This window comes from Protopterus annectens, chromosome 11.part0 (assembly GCF_019279795.1).
Source record: "Protopterus annectens isolate FY-2018-M chromosome 11.part0, PAN1.0, whole genome shotgun sequence".
Taxonomy (NCBI): Eukaryota; Metazoa; Chordata; order Ceratodontiformes; family Protopteridae; genus Protopterus; species Protopterus annectens.
The window spans coordinates 1,521,874,382-1,521,897,397 of NC_056745.1; the positions used below are offsets into that span (position 1 = coordinate 1,521,874,382).

The 23,016-nt window shown below is 42.5% G+C and overlaps 1 protein-coding gene across 1 annotated transcript in view; it reads right to left on the bottom strand.

Annotated features, from left to right (window-relative positions):
- The window catches only part of LOC122815102 (protection of telomeres protein 1-like), a 1,603,082-nt gene that overhangs the window by 966,960 nt on the left and 613,106 nt on the right, over positions 1 to 23,016 (bottom strand). Inside the window, exon 7 of the mRNA XM_044087343.1 lies at positions 19,309 to 19,423. Coding sequence (XP_043943278.1) covers positions 19,309 to 19,423 — 115 coding nt within the window. The remainder of the gene's footprint in view (positions 1 to 19,308; positions 19,424 to 23,016) is intronic.

Here is a 23,016-nt window from a genome sequence, read left to right on the forward strand (position 1 = left end):
CTGACCCTGTTGCAAAGCTGACTAGTAACTGGTCAGATTTTCTGAAGGGCTTAGTCCTATCAAGGTAGAATCTGAGTGGTATGTGCACGTCCAAGGAGTGCAGGAGCTTTTCCCCTTTATTTTGAGGATTAGGGAAGAAAATTGGCAAATGGATGGATTGGTTGAGAGCCACACTGGACACCACTTTAGGCATGAAGGAAAGGTTAGTCCTGACGGAAACCCTGTCAGCATGGAAAATAATGAAGGGTTCCACAGCCTTAAGTGCTTGTAGCTCAGACACTCTTCTAGCTGAAGTAATTGCCAGAAGCAAGGCCGTTTTCCAAGAGAGGAATTTTAAGTCTGCTGATGCAGCAGGTTCAAAGGGGGGAAGCTTGAGCTTTTCCAGTACAAAGTTAAGGTCCCAAGTAGAGGCTGGTGCTCTCCTTGGTGGCCCTAAGTTGTTTGCACCTCTCAGGAACTGTTTGATAAGAGGGTGCGAGAAGAGAGGTGGCTCAGTGTTGTAATGAGCCAAAATGGCTGAGGCATGTACTTAATGGAGGAGAAGGACAGACCTTTGTGGAGTAAATCTGCTAAGTAATCCACGATTAGAGGCAGGGAGGGCAGAGTTGTGTCCTCTTCTTTAGATAGAATCTTTTTCACTTATCAGCATAAGATTTTCTTGCACTGGGTCTTCTGGCTTCAAGAATGACATCCAGCACCTGCTTGCTTAGGGTTGCTGGGGGATAATTCAAGGAATAAGCCAGGCTGTAAGATTTAGGGTTTGCAGTTGTGGATGCAAAATCTGTCCCTCCTGCTGAGAGAGCAGGGTTGGGTTCTGGTGTAGGTGCCAGGGTGGCACCGGTGACAGGCTGCGCAGGAGTGGGTACCCGTGCTGGCGTGGCCAGTCAGGGGCAATCAGAATTGTCCTTGGTCTGTCCTGTCTTATCTTGAGTAGTACTCTTGAGAGAAGGGGCTGAGGGGGAAAGGCATAGACTGAGAGATTTACCCACTGAAAAGATAGGGCATCCACTTTCCAGGCCCTGCTGTGAGGATTCCTTGTGCAGAATTTGCTGAGCTGGTGGTTGTAGGGGGAGGCAAAGAGATCCACCTCTGGGGTCCCCCATTTCTGAATCAGAAGGTTGAAGGTGCTGGGCTCCAATTGCCACTTGTGTGGGTCTAGCAGATGCCTGCTTAAGTTGTCTGCCAGTGAGTTTTGTTTGCCTGGCAAGAATTGAGCTTGCAGGTGGACTTGCATGTCCAAGGCCGTGTGCCACAGGGCCATAGCTAACCTGCAGAGTGGGTAGGAGTGGGTTCCCCCCTGCGTGTTGATGTACCACACAACTGTGGTGTTGTATGTTTTTATTAGCAGTTGTCCTGGAAAGAGTAGGGATCTGAAAGCTGTCAGGGTGTTCTGCACAGCTAGCATCTCTTTTTGGTTGATGTGGAGATGAATTTGACTTTGGCTCCAGTGGCCCTGAATGCATTTGCCATCCATGGTTGCCATCCGATGCTTCGCTAGGGACGGCTTGCACCTGTCACCCCTGGGCTTTTGGATATTGGCAAAGGCTCTTGCTAAACCCATAGTGCCTTTTTTAGGCAAGGCTCAAAAGACAAACCCAACTCCATAGGTATCACAAGGGATAAGAAACTAAGAGTAATGCTACTCAACGCCAGAAGTCTAAACCTCAAGATGCACGCACTCAAATCTCTCCTTAACATGGAGAACATTGATATCTGTGCAGTAACAGAAACCTGGTTCAAGGCTCCCGAGAACACCCCAGCACTACCAGGTTATACCTCATACCATGCTTTTCGGCCCCAAAACTTGGACCGAACCACAAAAGGAGGGGGAGTATGAATATTCGTCAAATATACCCACACCTCCAGGTTGGTGGCACAGCACGAAGCATCAGAGACTATCCATGTGCAACTAACAGAGGGTAAAACTGCCTTCCAGTTTATAGCCTGCTACAGACCACCCTCCCAAACCCAGGAACCCCACTCGGCCTTCCTGAGAACATTGGAAAATATGAAGGTCTCTCCAAACACCATTATATTGGGCGACTTCAACTACCCAAACATAGACTGGGAGCATTACTCTAGCTCCAACACCCTAGCCCAAAGGTTCCTAGAATTTATAAACTCAAATGCTATGGAACAACTTGTTACCACTCCCACAAGAGGGGAAAACCATACTGGACCGGATCATCACCAACATGGGGACTCTATACTCCAGACCAGAAGTGTATCCCTCACTGGTAAGATCAGACCATAAACTAATCTCACTGGATATTCACATCCCGACCTCACCCCCTGCCCAGAAAACCACAGTGAAAAACTTCTCTAAAGCAAATTTCACACTCCTCAAAACCGAGGTGGAATCCTTCAAAGCCCCCGGGCCTGTGGAAAATACGGCCCAGACTGCAGAATCCTTTATAAACGCATTCTATGAACACCTTCAGGAATGCATGGATCATGCAATCCCAAATAAAACCAAGACCCAATCTTCCAAAGGCAGACGTCCTGTCTGGTGGACCCAGGCCATAAACAAACTATACAATAGAAGGAGGAAGCTACTACATGATAGAGCAAAATCCCAAAAAGGGAAGGCATCTCTGATCAGTATTAGCAAAAAACTACGGGCACTCATAAAATCATCTAAGGCCAGCTTCGAGAGAAAAATTGCACAGGACACTAAGGATAATCACAAGGCTTTCTTTAGTTATGTTAGGAACCTGGGTGGGAATTCCCAGATATGCTCAGAATTAGTCCAAAATGACAAAAAATACACCGAACCCACAGACATTGCCAACATCCTAGCTGACAGGTTCAGCGCAAACTTCCCCACTCCCACCAAAGGGCAAATATCTATCCCAGCAGAGTGCTGCCCCTGACATCTCAGATGCTCAGGTAAGAGCCGCCTCTCCAAAGCAAAAACACAGCATCAATGGGACCAGACGGTGTCCCGGGCTGCGTCCTACATGAACTCCAAGAAGAGCTAAACCCAAACATAAAACTACTGTTCAATCTCAGCCTTACTACAGGAGATGTACCCAAAGAGTGGCGTACAGCAACAGTGGTCCCTCTCCACAAAGGTGGTGCATCAACGGATCCTGGAAACTATCGCCCCATAAGCCTGACTAGCTTGGTCTGCAAAGCTATGGAAAGGATCATCATGGACCTCATAAAAAAAGATATTGGGGACCTACAGACACTGGATCCTACCCAGTTTGGCTTTGTTAAGGGCAGATCCTGCTTCTTAAACCTGATCGATTTCTTTGAAACAGTCACCAAGGCCATTGACGAGGGGAAGGTGGTCCACACAGCCTACCTGGACCTCGCAAAAGCCTTCGATACAATACCCCACTCGGGCATTATAGATAAGCTCACCAGCTTAAATATAAACCCCTATGTCACTAGATGGGTTGCAAACTGGCTCAAGGACAGAACCCACATGGTTAGAATAGCTGGAGCCATGTCAGACTCCAAACCAGTTACAAGTGGTGTCCCACAAGGCTCAGTCCTGGGACCTCTCTTGTTCGGTATATATTTCTCGGAGGTACAGGCCAACACGGAAGGACTGTGGCTGACCAAGTTCGCAGATGACTGCAAACTGGCCATAATCGACTCTCCAGCCGACACAAGCATCGTCCAAAAGGGCCTCATAGAAACAGACAACTGGTGCCAGAGCCATGGCCTCAAGCTAAATGCCAAAAAGTGTATAGTCATCCCCTCTGGCAAAAACAAAGTGCCCACAAATTACCACATAGGTGGTAATCCATTAAGTACAGAAGAAGTAATTAGGGACCTGGGGACCCAAGTTGATAGCAATCTCTCATTTGACAACCAGTGACCAAAGTGGTTAGAAAAACATTTTATATAGCCCACCTAATCAAATCTAGATCAGGGGAGGTCATCGTGCTTCTTTACTCATCCCTCATCAGGCCCATAATTGAGTACAATGCTCCTTTTGGGATGTACCTTACCAGACACCTGCAGCAACTGGAAAGACCCCAAAAGTACCTCACCAAGAGGATTAAAGGGCTCAAACAGATGCCATATGCTGCCCTGTTAAAGAAACTCCAGCTCTACTCAGTGGCATACCGCCTGCTCAGAGGCGATCTGTGCCTGACGTATAAAGCCATGTCCAACCCGGAATTAATGGACATGCTGCACCTCAGAAAATCCAAATCCCATCGAGCTACGCGCTTGAGAGACTTGAACCTCAGCACTGAAATAAATAGGACATGCTGGAGGGACAGATTCATAACCCAGAGGCTCCCTTCACTCTGGAATAAAATCCCAGTCCAGGTTAGGCAGAGTCCCTCATTGACTCTCTTCAAGAGGAATCTTGATGAGTGGATGGGAGATCGTAGGTTTACCCTGGGTATCACTTCTGTGTCACTGTTAGACAGAGGCACAGTATACCAACCTCGAAAAAGGGCATAGCAAAATTAATTTAAAATGAGTGACGAAAGCCAAACACACTCTGGCTAGGCTTATAAATGTCCTAGGGCACATAGCCTAGTATGAACCTATGAACCTATGTGTGCTCCCCAGGCATAGTCTGATACATCTCTGGTTAGGGTCTGGGCACCGTGGGGTTAAGAAAAGGGCAGTCCCTTGTTGTGGTAGCATCCTTCTGCCCACCAAAGGAACTCTGTCCTTAGACAGGGTATGATAGGAATGACTGTTTCCAGGTCCTGAGAACGTTGGCACAAAGACTTTTTAAGTACCACTGAAGTTTCCTAATATGCAGTTTGCATATGGAATTAGCAGTATATATGAGGCCATGAACCCTATGGCCTGCAGTATTTTTCTTGCAGACAGCTGGGTTCTGGTGCCATTTGTTTGAAGTAGGCTGTCAGATAGACTTGTTTTTCTGAAGCGAGGAATGCCATCTGGGATGTTGTGTCCAAGCTTGCTCCCAGGAATACAATCTTTTGACTGGGTACCAGTTTTGATTTCTTTTCGCTGATGGTGTACCCCAAGGAAGTGAGAAGGTGTTTCACAAATGTCATGTGCTGCAACAGCAATTCCTGACCGCCTGAATCAGGCAGTCGTCCATGTATGGGAAAATTTGGATATTTCTCTGCCTGCAGTATGCAATGGCTGGAGCCAGGCATTTTGTGAAAACTCTGGGCGCAGTAGATAAGCCAAAGGGAAGTGCAGAGAACTGATGACGCATAGATCCTGCCCTGAAACGTAGATACTTCCTGCATGACTCCTTTATGGGGATGTGCACATAGCTGGCCTTAGGCATAGGCCAACTAGGCGTCCACCTAGGGCGCCACTCTAGTAGAGACGCTTTTCCAGTATTTATTTGGTGTAGTTAGACTAGGATGGGGGCACCAGGTGGTGGGGTGGGGGGCGCCGTGGAGCCCTTTTGCCTAGGGTACCAGTTGACCTAAGGCCGCTCCTGACATGTGCAGATAGGCTTCTTTTAAGTCTAGGGTGACTAACCAGGCATCCTTGGCTAGCAAAGGAAGAAGCTGTTGCAGGGTAAGCATTTTGAATTTTGATACCACCAGGAAGGTGTTGAGAACTGAAAGATCGTGTTGAGAATTGAAAGATCCAGGATTGGGCGACAAGAACCCTCTTTCCTGGGTACCAGAAAGAGTCTGGAGTAGAATCCTTTACCCCTCTGTTCTACTGGAACTGGCTGAATAGCTCTGACATTGAGCAGGGAAGCAACTTGGCTTTGAGCCTCTGCTCACTGGTATGGGGGAAGGTCTGGAAACCCGCTTGGGGTTGGTAGTGGAATGGAAATAAAATTTGTACCCTTGGGATACAATTTTGAGGACCCACCGGTCCTGTGTGATTGAAATCCAATTTTTTGCATGAAGGGCAAGTTTTCCTCCTAGGGGCACAAGCAATTGGGCAGGGCTGGGGAGTGGAGTAAAGAAGTCATTGTGAGTTTTTTCCATAAGGAGGTGGCTTACCACTCCCTGCTTTAGGGGTGGGGGCACACCATTGTTTAGATCTGTTCATACCCTGAGAATGTAGTCTGGGTGGTCTGTTTACCCTGGGTCTGGTTTGAGAAGGCCTGGAGGGGGCTGGAAAGGACCAGTGTTTGGAAGGGCAATGCCTACTGAATCTAGGGTGTTGCACTTGTAAGAATTCTTTAACAGACTGCACAGACTTAGCTTTTTCTTCCATCTTTTTAAGAACCTCTTCTGCTTTGGTGCCAAACAAACTGTCCTTGTTCAAAGGAGCGTCTAATAACTTTGATTTGACATGGTCTGGCAAGGTCTGCTCCTTCAGCCAAGAATGTCTTCTCAGTACAGATCCAGTGACTGTCGCCTGGCAAGATGCTACTAGGGCATCAAAGCCACACTGCAAAGTATGCTTACTGACTTGGCTTGGAGTGCATAAGCTCCTGCAATTCTTTATTTTCTGCGCAGTCTGTAAAGGTTGCCACGTTTTGTTTAATAAGTTCCATAATATGCTGCTGGTACTTCAGCATGTGAAACTGACAATTCAATGCCCTAATAGCAAGAGTTGCAGAGGTATATACCTTTTTACCCCATCTGTCCAAAGCTCTGGAATCATGTCTGAAGGGGTGGGATTCTTGGCTGTAGTAGCCATGATACCTTTAGGTCCCTGGGAAAAGATCTCTGGGTCAGCAGTAGGACTCTTGAAAATAAATTTGCGAGTGTCAGGTACTCTGTAGTACCTGTCTGGTTTCCAAGGGCAGGAGGTAAAGTGTTGGGAGTAAGACTGGATTCCATAAAAACATCAACAACATCCAAGACAGGGGGCTAAAGGCCTGTGCTGAGGCAACTCTAGGAATTCTCTGAGTGTCTTTTTGGACTGAGGATAGTCTTGGCATTTCCAGTGGAAATGCTCTCTTAAGGTATGCAAAGTTTCACCAAAAGAAAAATCCTCTGTAGGGGAGGCAGAGGGAATGGATTCCTCTGCATCTGAATCCTCATAAGCAGAAAAGGGCATGTCTTCATAATCAGAAATCTCAGACTCATCGGACTCCTGGTCTGTAGAGGCTGAAGGGGACTGGTCTCTCTTTCTCTTAGTAGGGGAAGGCTGACTTCCCCTAATCAACATAATAAGGTCTTCTGCCATTCTAAGCATTTGTTTTTGTGGCATGGGAGCAGGTACATGCGCTTTGGTCGTCTGTTTTCTAGGCATAGTGCGTACTCTGGCCCTAAGAAACTCGGTAGTTTGGTTAAAAAAGTCGTCAGTTTGAGTTGAACATCGTTTTAGCAAAGAACTGCCTCAGAAGCTGGTGCCTTCACAGCGGCTCCGGACCCATCCAAGGTAGAGACATCCGCAGGTTCCATAGTCGAAGAAGAGTCACGTGGCATACCAAATCCAAATGGGTTTTGGTAGACTGAAGCGGACATCACGGGCTGCGAAAGCACCTCACTGAGTACCGGTGGACTGGCGACTAGCTTAACAGAAGCGTCGTTGGCAGCTTTGGACCTATGCGGTCTGTCTCTGTCTTTATCCTTATGTTTTTTCAGAATATCGGTAGTCAGATGGCTTACCAAAGCCATTTCAGAATACAAAGATCGAGAGCGAAATAATTTAGCGACAAAGAGAGCCCGACGATGAATGGTTCGGGCGTTAAACAAGGCACAAAACCGACAGGGAGGTACGTCGTGGTCTGGGCCTAAACAGGTGACGCAGTAAGAATAAAAAATCTCTGTGAGGTATTTGCTTTCACAGGCAAGACAATTGTTAACTTTTTTTGACATCGGTTAGAGCAAGAAAAAAGGATCCCAAACAGGGCACTTAGCTTTAGAAGACTTCAGGATTATTCAATTCATAAATGAATATTCAGGTAGCGGCTGACCACCACTTGCAAACTGCTTCTGCTTCGGGCTCCTCGGCAAGAAAGACTGATGCAATGGCGTCGGCTGCCTGTTTTGATGCCCCTGACGACCTGACGTCAGTCCTGGAGCGACAGCATCTGACGCAGAAATACTAAGTCTCTGGTATTTGGGCCGACTGAGGGCTACCTGCAGGCAGATAACCCATGTGTGATGACTACAACAGTGAAACACGAAGAACATCGGTCATTTCAAAGAGTTTATGGTACAGTTGAACATTTTTTGAGTACCTGATGTGTGTTTATATATAATTACAAGGGCATTTTGTTGGCATGGCAGAAAGACTTCACAGACCTGGTCCACTTGTATTTGATAATAATGTTGCTGAGAACTAGAGTGTGTTTGAGCAAGAGTACAATATTTTCATTCAGGCTGCTTTTTCTGATAAAGACACATGTACAAAAGCATTTATTCTGCTTAATTTAGCTGGTTCAGAAGCCATTGAAAGGGAGTGTTCATTTGTGTATAACCCAGCTGTGTACGCAGGGGCGGGAGAAACTGCCATATAGTGGTACTGGCTGAAACCCGGGAAGACCCAGAGTGTTTAAAAAGTAAATTTAGAGAAACGTGTAACCCCCAAATGAATATTACAATGGAAAGGAACATATTTTACATAAGGGATCAAAAGTCTGGTGAAACTTTTGCAGCATATATAACTGACTTGAGAATCAAGGCAAATTTTGCAGATTTGGTGATTTAAGAGATGAGTTGATAAAAAACAGGCTTATGTGTGGTACTGAAGATGATACTGCGAGAACGATTTTGCTTCAAGACAGTGATTTAACGTTGAGCAAAGCCACAGAGATTTAATTTGTCAGATATATGAGCTCACAGAAAAGCACACAAATATACTTACAAATGAGAAAAGAACACTTCCAGTGCTAATGCTGATTGCATGCAGCACATGGTTAAAAGATACAGGCCCAAGGGTGGGGTAGCATCAGTAAAACCCAGAGCCTTTCTAGCAAGTTTCAGGGCAGCTCCAGTAAAATCCAGAGCATTTTCAGTGTAGCAGAGGGGTGACTCTCAGCAAAATCTGTGGCAAGCCTCAATCAACTGTCATAACTGTAGAGGTAGTCATGAGCCCAAATCAGAGAAATGCTTAGCTTTTGGTCAGCAGTGCCACACACGTAAAAAGTGGAATCATTTCAAAAGGTTCTTTAAATCAAAAGTGGCACATTCTTTTATTAAAAGAGAGCATTCTAAGGGGCAAGTTGATCAACTAGAAAGCTGTGACCCTACTTTCTATGTTGGTGGTGTGTCAGTGCTTGGTGAAACAGTCAATGCAGTAGATTTATGGGCAAAGAATGAAGAATTTTGTACTGTTCTGATTAATGGGAGACCTGTAGAGCTCAAAGTTGATACCGGTTCAAAGTGCAATTTTATGTCAGCAGAAATATTTGCCAGAGTGCTGGTGAGAAGCTTGATCTGGCAAATTGTGTGAAGCTTGTTGCTTATGGTGGTGAAGAAATCCAAGCTGAAGGCCAAGTAGTGCTTTCATGTTACTCTGCTTGGAACAGGTATGACTTACAATTTTACATAGTCAAGAGGCGCACACAGTCATTGTTAGGTCTCAGCGACAGTTTGAAAATGGGACTGCTTTCATTTAATGCAGAAGTCCACCATGTAAGATTGTACAACGACGAACATTTTGCACAAACTATTTTTTCTGACTATGCTGATCTTTTTGAAGACAAGTTAGGGAAACTCCCAGTTGTGTACTCCATGAACTTAGTCCCTGAAGTAAACCCAGTTATCAGACCAGCAAAGAAAGTTCCGGTAGCCCTGCAAGACATGGTCAAAGCTGAGCTAGACAGAATGGTGTATCTAGAAGTAATTTGTCCAGTAGAAGAACCAACCGAATGAGTATCCTCCATGGTGATAGCTCAGAAGAAAAGCTCAGATGATGTTAGAATATGTACTGATCCAAGAGACTTATACAAAACACTAAAATGGCCTCATCATCCAATGCCCACAGTCGAAGATGTTGCTGCCCTTTATGCCAAATGCCACTGTATTTTCTGTCTTCGATGCAAAAAGTTCATTTTGTCAAATTTTGCATGATCGTAAATCTTCATAGCTAACCACTTTCAGCACACCATTTGGAAGGTACAGATTTTTGAGAATGCCATTTGGGATAAATTCTGCCACTGAAGTCTTTCAAAGTGCAATGCAGCAAATTTTTTTCTGGCTATCCATGTGCTGTTATAGTGGATGATATTCTTGTAGGAGGAAATGGCGAAGTCGAACATGATAGAAACCCAGGAAAGTTCTGGATCGTGCTCGTGAAGTGAATCTTAAGTTACATCCTCAGAAATGCAAATTCAGGCAACAAAATGTTACTTATGGGGGTCATTTTTTTCCACTGCAGGCTTATGACCAGATCCATCCAAGCACATTCCAAGCAATCTACAATTCTTAAGATGCTAGCACCAGACAATGTCACCTCATTACAACATTTTCGTGGCATGGTCAACTATTTGGGCAAGTTCATTCCAGACTTGAGTGAACTTTAAACACCACTCAGAGAGCAGGCATGCAAAGATGCAACTTGGTCCTGGTCAGAGTAACACCAAACAGCAGCTGATGCCCTGAAACAGAGAATTGCCATTCCACCCCCTTTAAGCTACTATGATGTTCACAAACTTGTAATCCTTTCTTGTGATGCTTCGAAATTTGATCTTGGTGCAGTCATTCTTCAAAAGGGCAGACCAGTAGCCTATGCATCCAGAACACTAAGCCAAACTGAAATGCAGTATGCTCAGTTAGAAAAAGAGCTCTTGGAACTTCAAACATGCAAACACAATTGCCATGATTGTATTTATGGCCGACCTTTTCAAATTGAGACAGACCACCAACCTTTGGTCACTATTTTGAAAAAAACAATGCACACAGTTCCTGCGAGATTGCAACGCATGATGTCGAAATTGCAAAAGTACAATTTTCAATTGGTTTACCCAAAAGGCAATCTTCTTTATCTTGCTGATACTTTATCCAGATCTCCCAGAAAAACCACTGAACAGCATGAAAATGAGAAACCTGATTTTGAAGTCATGGAAGTGAGAAAATTTTCTTCCACACATCTTGATGAGCTTAGAACTCACACAGCTTCAGATCCAATTCTCTAGAAGCTCAACCACTTTATCAGTTGAGGGTAGCCATCAAAGCAATCTTGTTTGCCACCAAATGTGCAGCAGTATTTTCCTTAGGAGACGACATTTTGATGAAAGATGGTATCATCATGAAAGGTCCAAAAGTGATTGTTCCAAAATCCTTGCAACAACAGTATCTTAAAAACCTGCATTGTGGCCACCCAGGAACTGACTCTACCAAAAGAAGGGAGACATGACTAGTATTTTGGCCTTCTATGTCAAAAGATATTGAGAAAGAACTTTCAGTTTGTTCTATTTGGATTAGTAGTAAACTGCATCAACAAAAAGAACCACTTCAGCTAAGCCAGATTCCTGAACTACCTTGGTCGACTGTAGCTACAGACATTTTCGAATGGAATGGTTAACATTACTTGGTGTTAGTAGACTCTTATTCAGATTGGATTGAGATTGATCTACTTCCTAATCTAGCATCCAGTACTGTCAATACTAAGTTGAAGAGACATTTTTCTGTTCAGGGTAGTCTGCACAGTCATTTCTGAAAATGGTGCACAGTTTACAAGTCAGCAGCTCAAGAGATTTGCTGAAATGTGGGACTTTGTTCATGTTATGAGTAGTCCTGAATACCCACAATCAAATGGCTTGGCAGAACGTGCAGTTCAAAGTGTAAAACAGCTGTTGGAAAAGTCTAAACGTGTCAATACTGATGTTTTTCTAAATCTACTTAATTTCAGAAACATATCTTACAACAATCTTCTTGGTTCACCTGCCCAGAATGTAGAGACAAACAATCAGTAAGAATCTGTTGGTTCCAACAGCTACAAACAAAGCAGTAAAAACTCAACTCCTAAAAAAGCGTTTGTCACAAAAGTCTTACTATGACAAAACCAGCAAGCCTCTGAAACCATTAAAAGGAGAGAGAGTGAGGATGCAGACAGCAAAAGGATTTGACCGAATGGGATTTGTGAAACATTTGTGTGAAGAAGTGAGATTGTACATTATTCAGCCACACGGTATGGAATTCAGGCGGAATTGGAAACATTTACTATGGGTGTCTGAGCCAGTGTTGCAACATTTTGCTTGTAACAAAGATTCTATTTCTTGAGTGATTTGTCCAATGTTCCTCTTCCAGAGAACATTTCATTGCCTGTTCCTGTAAGTATCCTCGAAAGTCCTCATGAAGAGCATTTCCCAGTGACTGTCTTTGTTGCTAAACCTAGTTCTAGTTATTACATTACAAGGCCAAGTCATATCTTAAGACCTAATCCTAAATACACAGCAACCTGGACATGATTGTTATTTGTATACATTTGTATAATTTGTTGCTCATGTGACGGTCTTTGTTTATTTGCATGACCAGCGAGTCAAAGAGGGAGGATGTACATCAGAGTGTGTATGTTCCTTTAAGAGCTATTCCAGTCAGTGGACACATGCATATAAGTACTGACCATGTGCAAGCAAGAGTGCCATTTTGTAATGAGCAGCCGAAGTGTAAGCATGCATGTGTACAGTAGTCAGTTATTTCAAGTTTAATGTCACCGTTCTCCATTCTGATATGTTGGTGTGTACTTAAATGAACACCCAGCCTCATCGACTTATTGAATATACACAAGAAGAGCAACAATTACACTGGGGGTATTCAGCACTTTTCCCCTACTAGTGAGGACCAGATCCAGTATGGCTGCACTCCTGGCTGGTGTATTGATAATCTGGTCCAGGTAGTTTATGTTTACAAATTCCAGGAATCTCTGTGCCTGTACAGTTGCTGTTGTATATAATTCCCAGTTAATAGTGGGGTAATTAAAGTCACCCATGAATATGCTACTGGGTTGGATGATGAGTGTTCCCAGTAAATCTAAATACATGGTATGAGTTTCTGGGTCATACAGTAGGACCTTATAGCTTGCAAGGAAGTGATATGGGATTTTGTCTATGGTGATTTGAACATGGATAAGGTTAAGTGCATTTTCCCGTTTAATCAGCCTTGAGGCATATTTATTTTTTATGTAAACCTAGACCCCCCCACCTTTAGTCCTTATCTGTTTAATAGCTGGTCTAAATGTGTGGAAGGCATTATAACCCGGCACGGTCTGTGTTCTCTTAGCAGCTTTAAACCATGTCTCATTTACCACAGTCAGCATTTTCTAGGGTGAAGACAGCTTCTAGGAATTTTTTTACTCCTAGCACTGAGCAGTAACACCTTTATATTTTCTTGGTTTTGATTTGCTATGTCGGAAGTGCTTTCAGTTTGGCATAGTCTAAAAAAGGCACTATGGAGAAGGGCAATGTTTAAGCTAATATTCAAAAGTCTAGAAGGAAGAAGTGGAGACCATCCCTGGCAAAGCAGCATGGTCTTTTGACAATCTCCTTTTATGCTGACAAACATTGCACCCCCCCTTAGAATGACACAAGAAACTAAGCCGATTATTCAAGTCATCATGTTTTGTTTGCATTGTGGCATCATCCTTGGAGAAGGTAAAATGCTGCTCAATGCTAGGCTCATACTAGCCTGGAAAAATGTATTCTGAGAGCTCCATGATGTCTCTCTTCATACAGTCCAGGGAGGTATGTCTCGGGTCATTTACACCCGCATGGACTAAGTCTGTGTCATACTGGTGCTTGTGGTCAAATGACCTGGGTGTGTGTGTGTGTGTGTGTGTGTGTGTGTGTGTAATGTTGTGGATCCTGGCCCCTAATAAGCTACTGACTGTGATTTTCTCCTTACTCAGCCTGGTGAGAGGGCATCATTGTATTCCACAATGGAGTCTCCAGTGACCAGAGTGTTGGATTGTGTGTTGGCTTGCCTTATGGGCTTAGTAGTAGAGGCTCCATGAGATGTGGCTGTATGTGTTGATGTGGGTTTTGTTTTGTTTGAACGAGTGCATTCGGGACTGCTGAGGGTATTTGTTATGTGTACTTCATCTAGGAGGTCTTTGGGGTTTACGAAGGTTACATTTAAGTGCTTCAGCATACGTGGGTCTATGTTTCTGTTTTGAATTGTGTGCGATAGGGGCAGAGTGTGTACTGACAACCTTATTGACATTAAGAGTACTTTTATGTGACAGCTTTGCCTCCAGTGACATTGTGTAAACACATCTCTCACATATCATATTAGCTTGTTTGAGAATTAACTGGTTGTCAGTAAACAACAAGCAACTTCTACACTGCTTTAGGATGCCCATATTTGCAGCGGTAGCGTTGTCACCTCACAGCAAGAGGTTCTTCCGTTCGATTCTCGGCTGGAGCACCTTCTGTGTGGAGTCTGCATGTCCTCCCCGCGGTCGAGTGGTGTTCGAAAGACATGCATAGGGCGTGCCTTTGTTGAAGGTTGGGCGTCGAGCTGGCACCTCGGCACCGTAAAAATCTACTGCCAATCATTAGCGGACCGCAGTTCCGCTGTGGCGACCCCTAACCGGGAAAATCCAAAAAGAAGACAGTAGGAAAGTTCATATCCATGGCAACAGCACCATTTTAACTGATCAGACAGCTGGAGTGAGAATATAAAGTAAAGTCAGTAGTTTCTGGTTTGCAGCTCTGGGGGCACTGCTTGTCACTGCAAACTAGTTGTGCTGTGTTCATCTAGGTACTGGTGACATTTCAATGGTGCTTTTACTGTAAAAAATGTCATCTCAAGGTGTCTGTGTCTATACAGGGCACTGCCAAACAACTGAAGGGGAAATTAATAAGTAGACCTTGATGATTTATGGATGACGTATTTAGACAGATATTCTGAGGTTAGACAGCAGGTTATCAAGCAATATTTACTGAAAAGCCATAATTAGCTCACCAATAATGATGGAAAGAAGGATGTCACCTGAACGGCTACTACTAGCGCTGGTCTCACCACAGCGTCCCTGTGCTGGGATAAGATGCCTCTTCTCTCACCAGAAGCAAAACAGTATCACCAGTCCCAAGATGAGAAGCAGGCCACAAGCACTTTGGTGATCCACAGTCTTGTCCCTGATGATCCAAGGGTCTTGTAGGCTTATTGTAGCTTTTTCCTGGCAGATACTTGAACAGCAACCACACCATTCAGGAAGGTCAAACACAGACACTCACTGCCCTATCAGAAACCGTCAGGAATCAATGCACACTGCTCCTTCTCTCACCAGGAGGAAATATAAGCACATGTTCCAAGCAGTTATTAGGCTTTCCAGAAGTCTCCAGAAAATAATGTTCCTGTGCTCCTTCTCTCAGCAGAAGGAAAGCAGAAGCACTAATCCCAAGATGACTACTGACAGGCAGGATGTGGCCTCTCCAGTAATTGGTGATTTTGGCATAGATGTTGTAGATTTTAAAGGTAAGATGGAAAAAATGGCTTAATATCTCAAGAGCTGCAGTGTGCACTAAGCAGTTAGGTTCACAGGTGTTTACTAGGCTAACAACCACAAAGGTCTTTTAAGCCTAGCCAAGCATCCCAAACCTCTGACAAGTTCTGAAACCCTTGAGAAGTGTAAGCATGGGCCTGGGAGATGAATCATTTACAGGTTACTTGTGTCCATCAGAGAAACAGGTGCCAAACCAGGGATGAACTTCCGGTTTCCCATCCAATTGTCCAAGTTGCACTTGAATTGGGTTAGGGAGGAACACTGCTTCACATGGATGGGGAGCCTGTTCCATAGATGAGGTAGTCTCTGGGATACATAGCTCTCTCTCCAGCAGGTCCTATTTATATCACAGGCAAGGTTTAAGTCTTTAGAACTGGTAATTCTGGTACTGTTTGTTTTGTGGATATTTAGGAGGTCCATCAGAGTGGGGTCTGACAATGCCCTGTATGCCAGGAATAGATCTCCCCTCAAAAGCCTGTAGGAGACAGAATACAGGGAGAGGGCCTTGTGGCGGTCTGCATAGGGTATATTATACTTACTCCCATCAGTTGGTTCCAATGCTATCTACACGGCCACCAGCAGTCAGTTGTCTGGCACAACGATCTATCCCCTCGCCTCCCTTTTACTCTTGGGGTTCCCCAAGGCTCCATCCTTGGCCCCTTGCTTTTCTCCATTTTTTCCAATGACCTGCGCACCTGACCTGCAAACATGCCTCTCTCATACAGTATGCAGACGACGCCACTCTCATCTGCTCAGCTCCAACTCTAACAGAACTACAACAGATCACTCAAGCCATCTTTCTCTTCTGTTGAAAGTTGGCTGTTAAATGCTCAACTCCTCCTCAACCCAAATAAGACCAAACTCCTCATCTTTCAGCCCTCAAAATCTACCCCGAACATCCCCCATTTCAACATACTTGCCAAAGACAACACTTCCATCTCACCAACAGCCCACACTAAGCTACTCGGTGTACAGATTGACAACAAACTCAAATTTGACACTCACATATCACTCTCAATAAAAAAGTCCACAAATAACTGGGTGCCTTGTATAGAAACCAACAATACCTAACCAAACCAGCCAGAATCTCTGCCGCAACTTCCTAACTAATCTCAACCCTACTCTATGCATCACCCATACTCACAAATCTTTGACACTCAGACCTAAAGAAACTCAAAGCCTGCTACAATAAAATTGCAAAATTTGCATCAGGGGACTCCCACCGCAGTCACCACTGTGTCTCCCGTAGAAACCTAGACTGGCTTGAGCCCCCTCAACTCCTACACCTAACCCAACTTACCTTTGCTCATAGACTTGTAAACCACCCTCTTAAAATTCCCTCACTTCATGCACTTCTCCAACCCTACCAATCCTCCAGACCCCTGCACTCCTGCAACAAAAATCTACTCCAAGTCACTAAACCCAACAACTCTGCAGGGGAAGTGCTATTCTCCTACTCCATATCCAAAACTTGTAACTCACTTCCCACTGCCATAACTACCCTCCCTTCCAGCAGTCTCTTCAAAAATGCTCTTAAAGCACACCTAAAATCTCACTGACTATGTCCTTGTCCATACCCCAACTAACCCCCCCTTTCTCCTGTACCACTAATTAGCTGCCAGATCTACTATCAGCTGTCAACAGGTTATCAGTATTTCATATCCTTTAACTAGCAGATGATTGCAGTACGATGTTTACTCTTTTCTTTATGTGAGAAATTAATACTACTAGGCAAATGTCTTGCACCTTATATTATTATACTCTGACATATGTCATTACCTGTCAGACTGTCTTTGCTATAAATACTCTGTTTTTTTATTTTTCCTCTGAAATGCTACATTATACTCTTATATTATGTGAAAATTTGCTTGTCTGAATATATGGAGCCTTCCTTGTGATATTATACTCTGACATATAGGTAATTTCTCCTGTTGAACTGTGTCTTTACTATAATTATACTGTTTCGTTTTTCATCTGATATGCTAGATTGTACTCTTATATTATGCAAATCTCATATGTCTGAATATATGGATCTTTTCTCCCCAGGCCTCCAAAATGGGCATATACCCAGTCGGACTTTCCCGGTCAACAAATGTAAAATAAATAAAATAATAAACCTCTGTGGATGTTCCAATTGTTGGATATGCCTGGTTAGGTACATATCAAAGGGGGCATTGTACTCAGTGATAGACCTGATGAATGCTGAATACAGTGGAACAATGACTTCCTTGTACTTCGATGCCATACCTTTGTTTATAAGTTGCGCAACATAGAATGATTTCCTCACCACTGTAGACACGTGATGATCAAAGGCTAGATTACTATCTGTGTAAGTCCCTGACTATTGGGTCAACTGTATGGATAGTTACCAGGGATATATGACTTCCCAAAGGATACTATTTTGCATTTCTTGCTATTTAGTTTTAGTCCATGGCTCTGACACCAGTTATTTGTATGTATCAGGCCCTCCTGGAGAACATTTGTGTCAGTGTGAGATTCAATGACAGCTCCTAATTTGCAATCATCTGCAAATTTAGTCAGCCACAGACCACTGACATTGGCCTTGACTTCTGAGAAGTAAATGCCAAAAAGGAGCGGTCCAAGGACTGATCCCTGATGGACTCCACTTGTGACTGGCCTGCCTGTGAGCCAGTTGGCTATCCACCCAGTGACATACAGGTTTATACCTAACCTCAAGTTTTTCAACAATACGCGAGTGAGGTATTGTGTCAAATGCCTTGTCCAGGTCAAGGTAGGCAGTGTGAACGATCTTGCCCTCATCCACTGCTTTGGTGACATTCTCAAAGAAGTCCACCAGGTTGAGAAGGCATGATCTGCCCCTGACGAAACCAAACTGGGTTGGGTCCAGTGTCTGGAGGTTTACTGTATCTCTACTGATTATCTCCATGGGAATTTTTTCTATGGATTTACATATAAGACTAGTGAGACTTATGGGTCTGTAGTTTCCAGGGTCTGTAGATGGCCCAACTTTGTGCAGAGGGATGACTGTTGCCTTTTCTATTCAAGAGGCACAAAGCCTGTTTGGAGGCTACAGTTAAATAGAATTCCAGAGGCCCTGACAGGACATGTTTCATGCTATTTAGAAGGCATCCTGGGATACTGTCTGGGCACACTGATGCAGTGTTCTTGGTCTTAGAGAGAGCATTAAGGACTAGTTCCCTGGTGACAGTAGGGGGGAGTTATATTTGATAATTTCTGAGGGAAGGTTGAGAGGGAGAGAGGAGTAAAGTTGCAGCTGAATTTATCATAGATACGAAAGAGGGGGATAACCTATGCTTTAGCTATCTAAGTGGAGAGCCACTAATTTTAAAAGAGCAATACAGACTGGAAGGGAGTAGGCACTTTGTATTCTGGCTCTATGGAATACAGTGGGATGGCCAATTAATTGAAATAGCTGAAGATGAATGATTTTACAAAATGATAATTTTGTGTTTATTCTCAACCGCCAATGAAAGTGGAGAGGGAAGGAGATTATTTGGTCAAATTAAAATAAGGGTCAGGCAAGTAGAAAGACAGCTGAGTTTTAAAGTACAAAAGCAGCAGAGTGGAGAGTGGGAAAAACTTAATTCACTTGCTGGGACACTAGTGTGAGATAAATAGGGTTTGCTCTCCACGTGAAAAAGCGATGTGGAATTTAAGGTACTTAATGCAACAGAGTGTAGAATGGATGCGCCCAAGTGATGCCAACTCCAAACTGTAGCCTCAAAATAAAATCAGCAGTTTCCGAGATTCAGTGTCTTCCATCATACTACAACCGAAAAAGAACGCAGGAACAAACAGGAAATTAATGTCCACAGAATCGGCTGTGGGTGAAGCTGTCTTTGTGACAGCCTACTGTTAAGAAAATGCCTACCACAGTATATCTGGTTTATTAATTTAAGTATTAGTACAATCATGTGAAAAGACATTTGTTGAGTGATCTTGTAAACATCAGCACATCAACCATCACTAACATTCTGCAGTTTAAATAAATTAGTAAAAGCAGTAAGTGTTAAAAAACAACTTCTCGACAATTCTTACCTGTTCCCTTGGTTCGATAAGGAGGTTTGAAAAACTTAACAACCCCATAAACATTGACAATGCTTCCACTTTTGAGCTGATTTAAAGGGGTGTAAGTGTACTTCTGTCTGACTGCCTTAAAAAAAGAGATTTGCAATATGTGAGAATTATCTCCAAAGCTTAACTAAGCAAAAATAATGCATGACCAGTTTCTGGACACAGAGTTTATTAAACAAGGCAAATTGAAATATTGAAATTCTGTTTATGCACCACCAGAAAATGTAACTGTTCTAAATTACCAATTGTTACTTTTTAAAACAATTTAAGTTAAAAAAATGCTCAAAACATTCCACAGTAGTTCTCTTTTATTCATTTCATTATGCATAACTGAAAACTGAAGTGATTCTAAATTCCCAGTTGTTACTTATTAAAAATACACACAAAAATGTAAATAGACCATAAGATGGCTGTGAATACAACTGAAATGCACAGACCAATGTAGAATCCAAAGACCATTTATTTTGTAAGCGCTTTCGCAGTTGAATATAATACTGCTTCCTCAGAGAACATACTACACAGGCAAGGAGTTTAAATACAAGCAGGGACCAATAAAAACACTCAAATAATTAACTAATGAGCCTGCTGTGTAACCTCCCTAAAACCATATACTCACAAAAACTCACACATTTCAGAAAATACATACATGCAATGCATATATAGAAAATATAAAATACATAAAAAAAAATATGTAAAATCACTCGTAATACAAAAGTTATACACAAGTTCTTAGCTTTGAGGGCTGGTTTGATTGATACACGATCATTCAACCCTTTACCCCTTGATGCTCTTAACCTAATGCTCAGTCTCATCTCAGAAGACTCTGTCAAATTCCTAACATCACCCCCTAGTCTACTAAGTCTAACAGTTTCTATCACCATAAAATTAAAAACATGTGAACCATTGGTGGTTTTCACATGTTTGGTTAGTGGGCTGGTGTCAGAGGAAGTATTAATACTATACAAATGCTCTCTGACCTGGTCCCTTAACCTCCTGTCAGTCTTACCCACTTAGGTGTAGCATGTGATACAATAAGCTACGTAAACTATGTGGCAGGTGTTACGGTCTGCATGGGCATTAAAGTTCCAAAAACCGATGTGCATAGTTTTTGTATTACGAGTGATTTTACATATATGTATTTTTATGTATTTTATATTTTCTATAAATGCATTTCATGTATGTATTTTCTGAGATGTGTGAATATTTCTGAGTATATGCTTTTATGGACGATACACAGCAGGCTCAGTTAAGTGAGTGTTTTTATTGGTCCCTGCTTGTATTTAAACTCCTTGCCTGTGTAGTATGTTCTCTGAGGAAGCAGTATTATATTCAACTGCGAAAGCGCTTACAAAATAAATGGTCTTTGGATTCTACATTGGTCTGTGCATTTCAGTTATATTCACAGCCATCTTATGGTCTATTTACATTTTTGTGTGGCATTTTCCTGTTTTTGGTCGGTGGTCCTTTACTTCAATCCACCTGTTTTTGTGTTTTATTAAAAATACAATTTAAGCAAAAAATGCAAGTCCTAAACAGCACTTTTTCATTTCATTAACTTTCAGTCAAAAGACTAAATTAACCAAATAACAAGAAAGTAAACCGAAAATAATGCCAAATGCAATCTCCATTTGTACAAAGAAGGACGGTACAACGCAGTATAAATGGAAATTGCAACAGAACAAGAAAGGCTACTATTAAATACACAAGCAAAATGTTCAGACTTCAAGTCATGTGCTTATTTTATTTATTTTGGTTTTGGTACCCAGGTAAGGTAAAAAGATCAAGACCCATTAGGAAAAAAGAATGCCTGTTTCCAAAGATGCCAAGAAGACAGACAGTTGAATAATCCAGTCACGCCTATGCTAAATACCCTTGGGGGGAGCAAATCTAGATCTCACAAAACGTGCTGTTTCACGGGAATCTATTTATTTCTTTATTTATCCTTTGTTGACCGGGTTAGTTCCACTACACTAGTGGTTTCCTTTCAGGGAGACTAGAGGTTGTACTTATTCACCTATGATCTAAATCTAGGCCATCCTCACAGCCTTAACAAAAGTAATCAGAGGCAGTGATCGTAAGACATACAACAGAGAGCAGCAGTGAAAATCAAGACATGAAATCTTCTGGTCTATGAGCCACTAACAAGTGAAATTATTATTTTTTTAATTATTTAAGAAGTTCAGGTACACATCAGTATAGTCAAAAACTATGCACGGTTAAGGAAGACTTTCACAGGGATACTTGCGCTTTGTTGACGGTTGTTGGATCGTTGGTCTTCCTATGGAAATACGAATATTGTGGTTCAAGTAACCACAGTGTGCTGTACTGACATAGCTCAGCGGTACACTTTAATAGGATCCTCCGTTTCCTCTCCACTGTACTGTGATCATGGAGTTGGTACATACAGTTTAGGGGAGAGTGGAGAGGTGAAGCCCCATATGTGTGTGGGGGGGGGGGTGCACAATGGAGCTTGCTACTCTCCCACAAAAATAATTTTGTGTGTTTTTTGAGTTTTTGAGGTATGCATTTTGGAAATTCATTTTTGAAAGTCAGCTTGAAGTACGCTATCAGAATCAATTGAAGGGAAACAGACTTTTACACAGTAACTAAAGCATTATGACTATTTTAACTGAAAAGCATTTACTAGCAAATCATCCATCAAGGCTTCTTTCTCAACCTATTTGTTCACATTAAAATGCAGTAGTAATTAAATGTAGTTCTCTGACCATGAGTGGTACACATGGAGAGAATCCTCCTTAACTTCCCTACATGTCCCCTCACAGGGAATAAAAGCAAACCTGGCTAATTATAACAATTCTGATAAACAGAAGTTAAGCTTACTATCAATCTGTTCATGGGATAAACATAAATATGTTAAATACTCTCATTAACTGCATAATCTCAGTGGGTCATCATGAAGAGTTTTATCAGGTAAAACATAGTGTATTACTGGCCTAAGTGAGTTACACTTGTCTGGGGTATTTAGGAAATGCACTTGCTCTTCTATGAATGAAGATATCATTACTTAAAAATATATATATAATTTAACAAAACAGAGAAATTTTAATGGGTAAAACAGTTTTCATTTAAATGATAACACAAAATTCTAAAATCAGCATAAGTAATATTTGTATAAAATGGTTTAAATACATGTCAATGTGCGCTACTCAACAGCAACAGCCACAATGTGGTTTAATGTTGCAGTCGTGAAATGGTTTGGAAAGACTAAAACAAATGTCAACAACTGCTGCAAATCTGGACTAACATAGCTTTTTATTAGTTAATTTGTTTAAAGTAGTTTGCTCATTTGCTATTGTTATATTAAAAAAAAAAAAAATACACTTTATGCACCATAAAGTCTGTTCTTCAAATTTTCCCTTAGAACTAGCCAATTCTTTAGTTTTAGCACTCAAATCTGTTTATTTGAGCTCAGCACTTGTTCAGAACTCGTAAGCAGTAAATAAGCTTCAAATCACTACAGCACTCAAGTCTCCTCACTTGTCTAGAGGAAAACAGTTGTTAGTACTTAAACAAAAACCTATCCAGGAAAGTCTAAGGGTCAGCTCCCGGTGTTTTCTCCTGTCTACCTGATGAATCTGGGCATCTTGGGGCAATGCAGCAATTGCCTCATGTATACATACAACCCTCTCCTCTTACCAATCAACACTACAA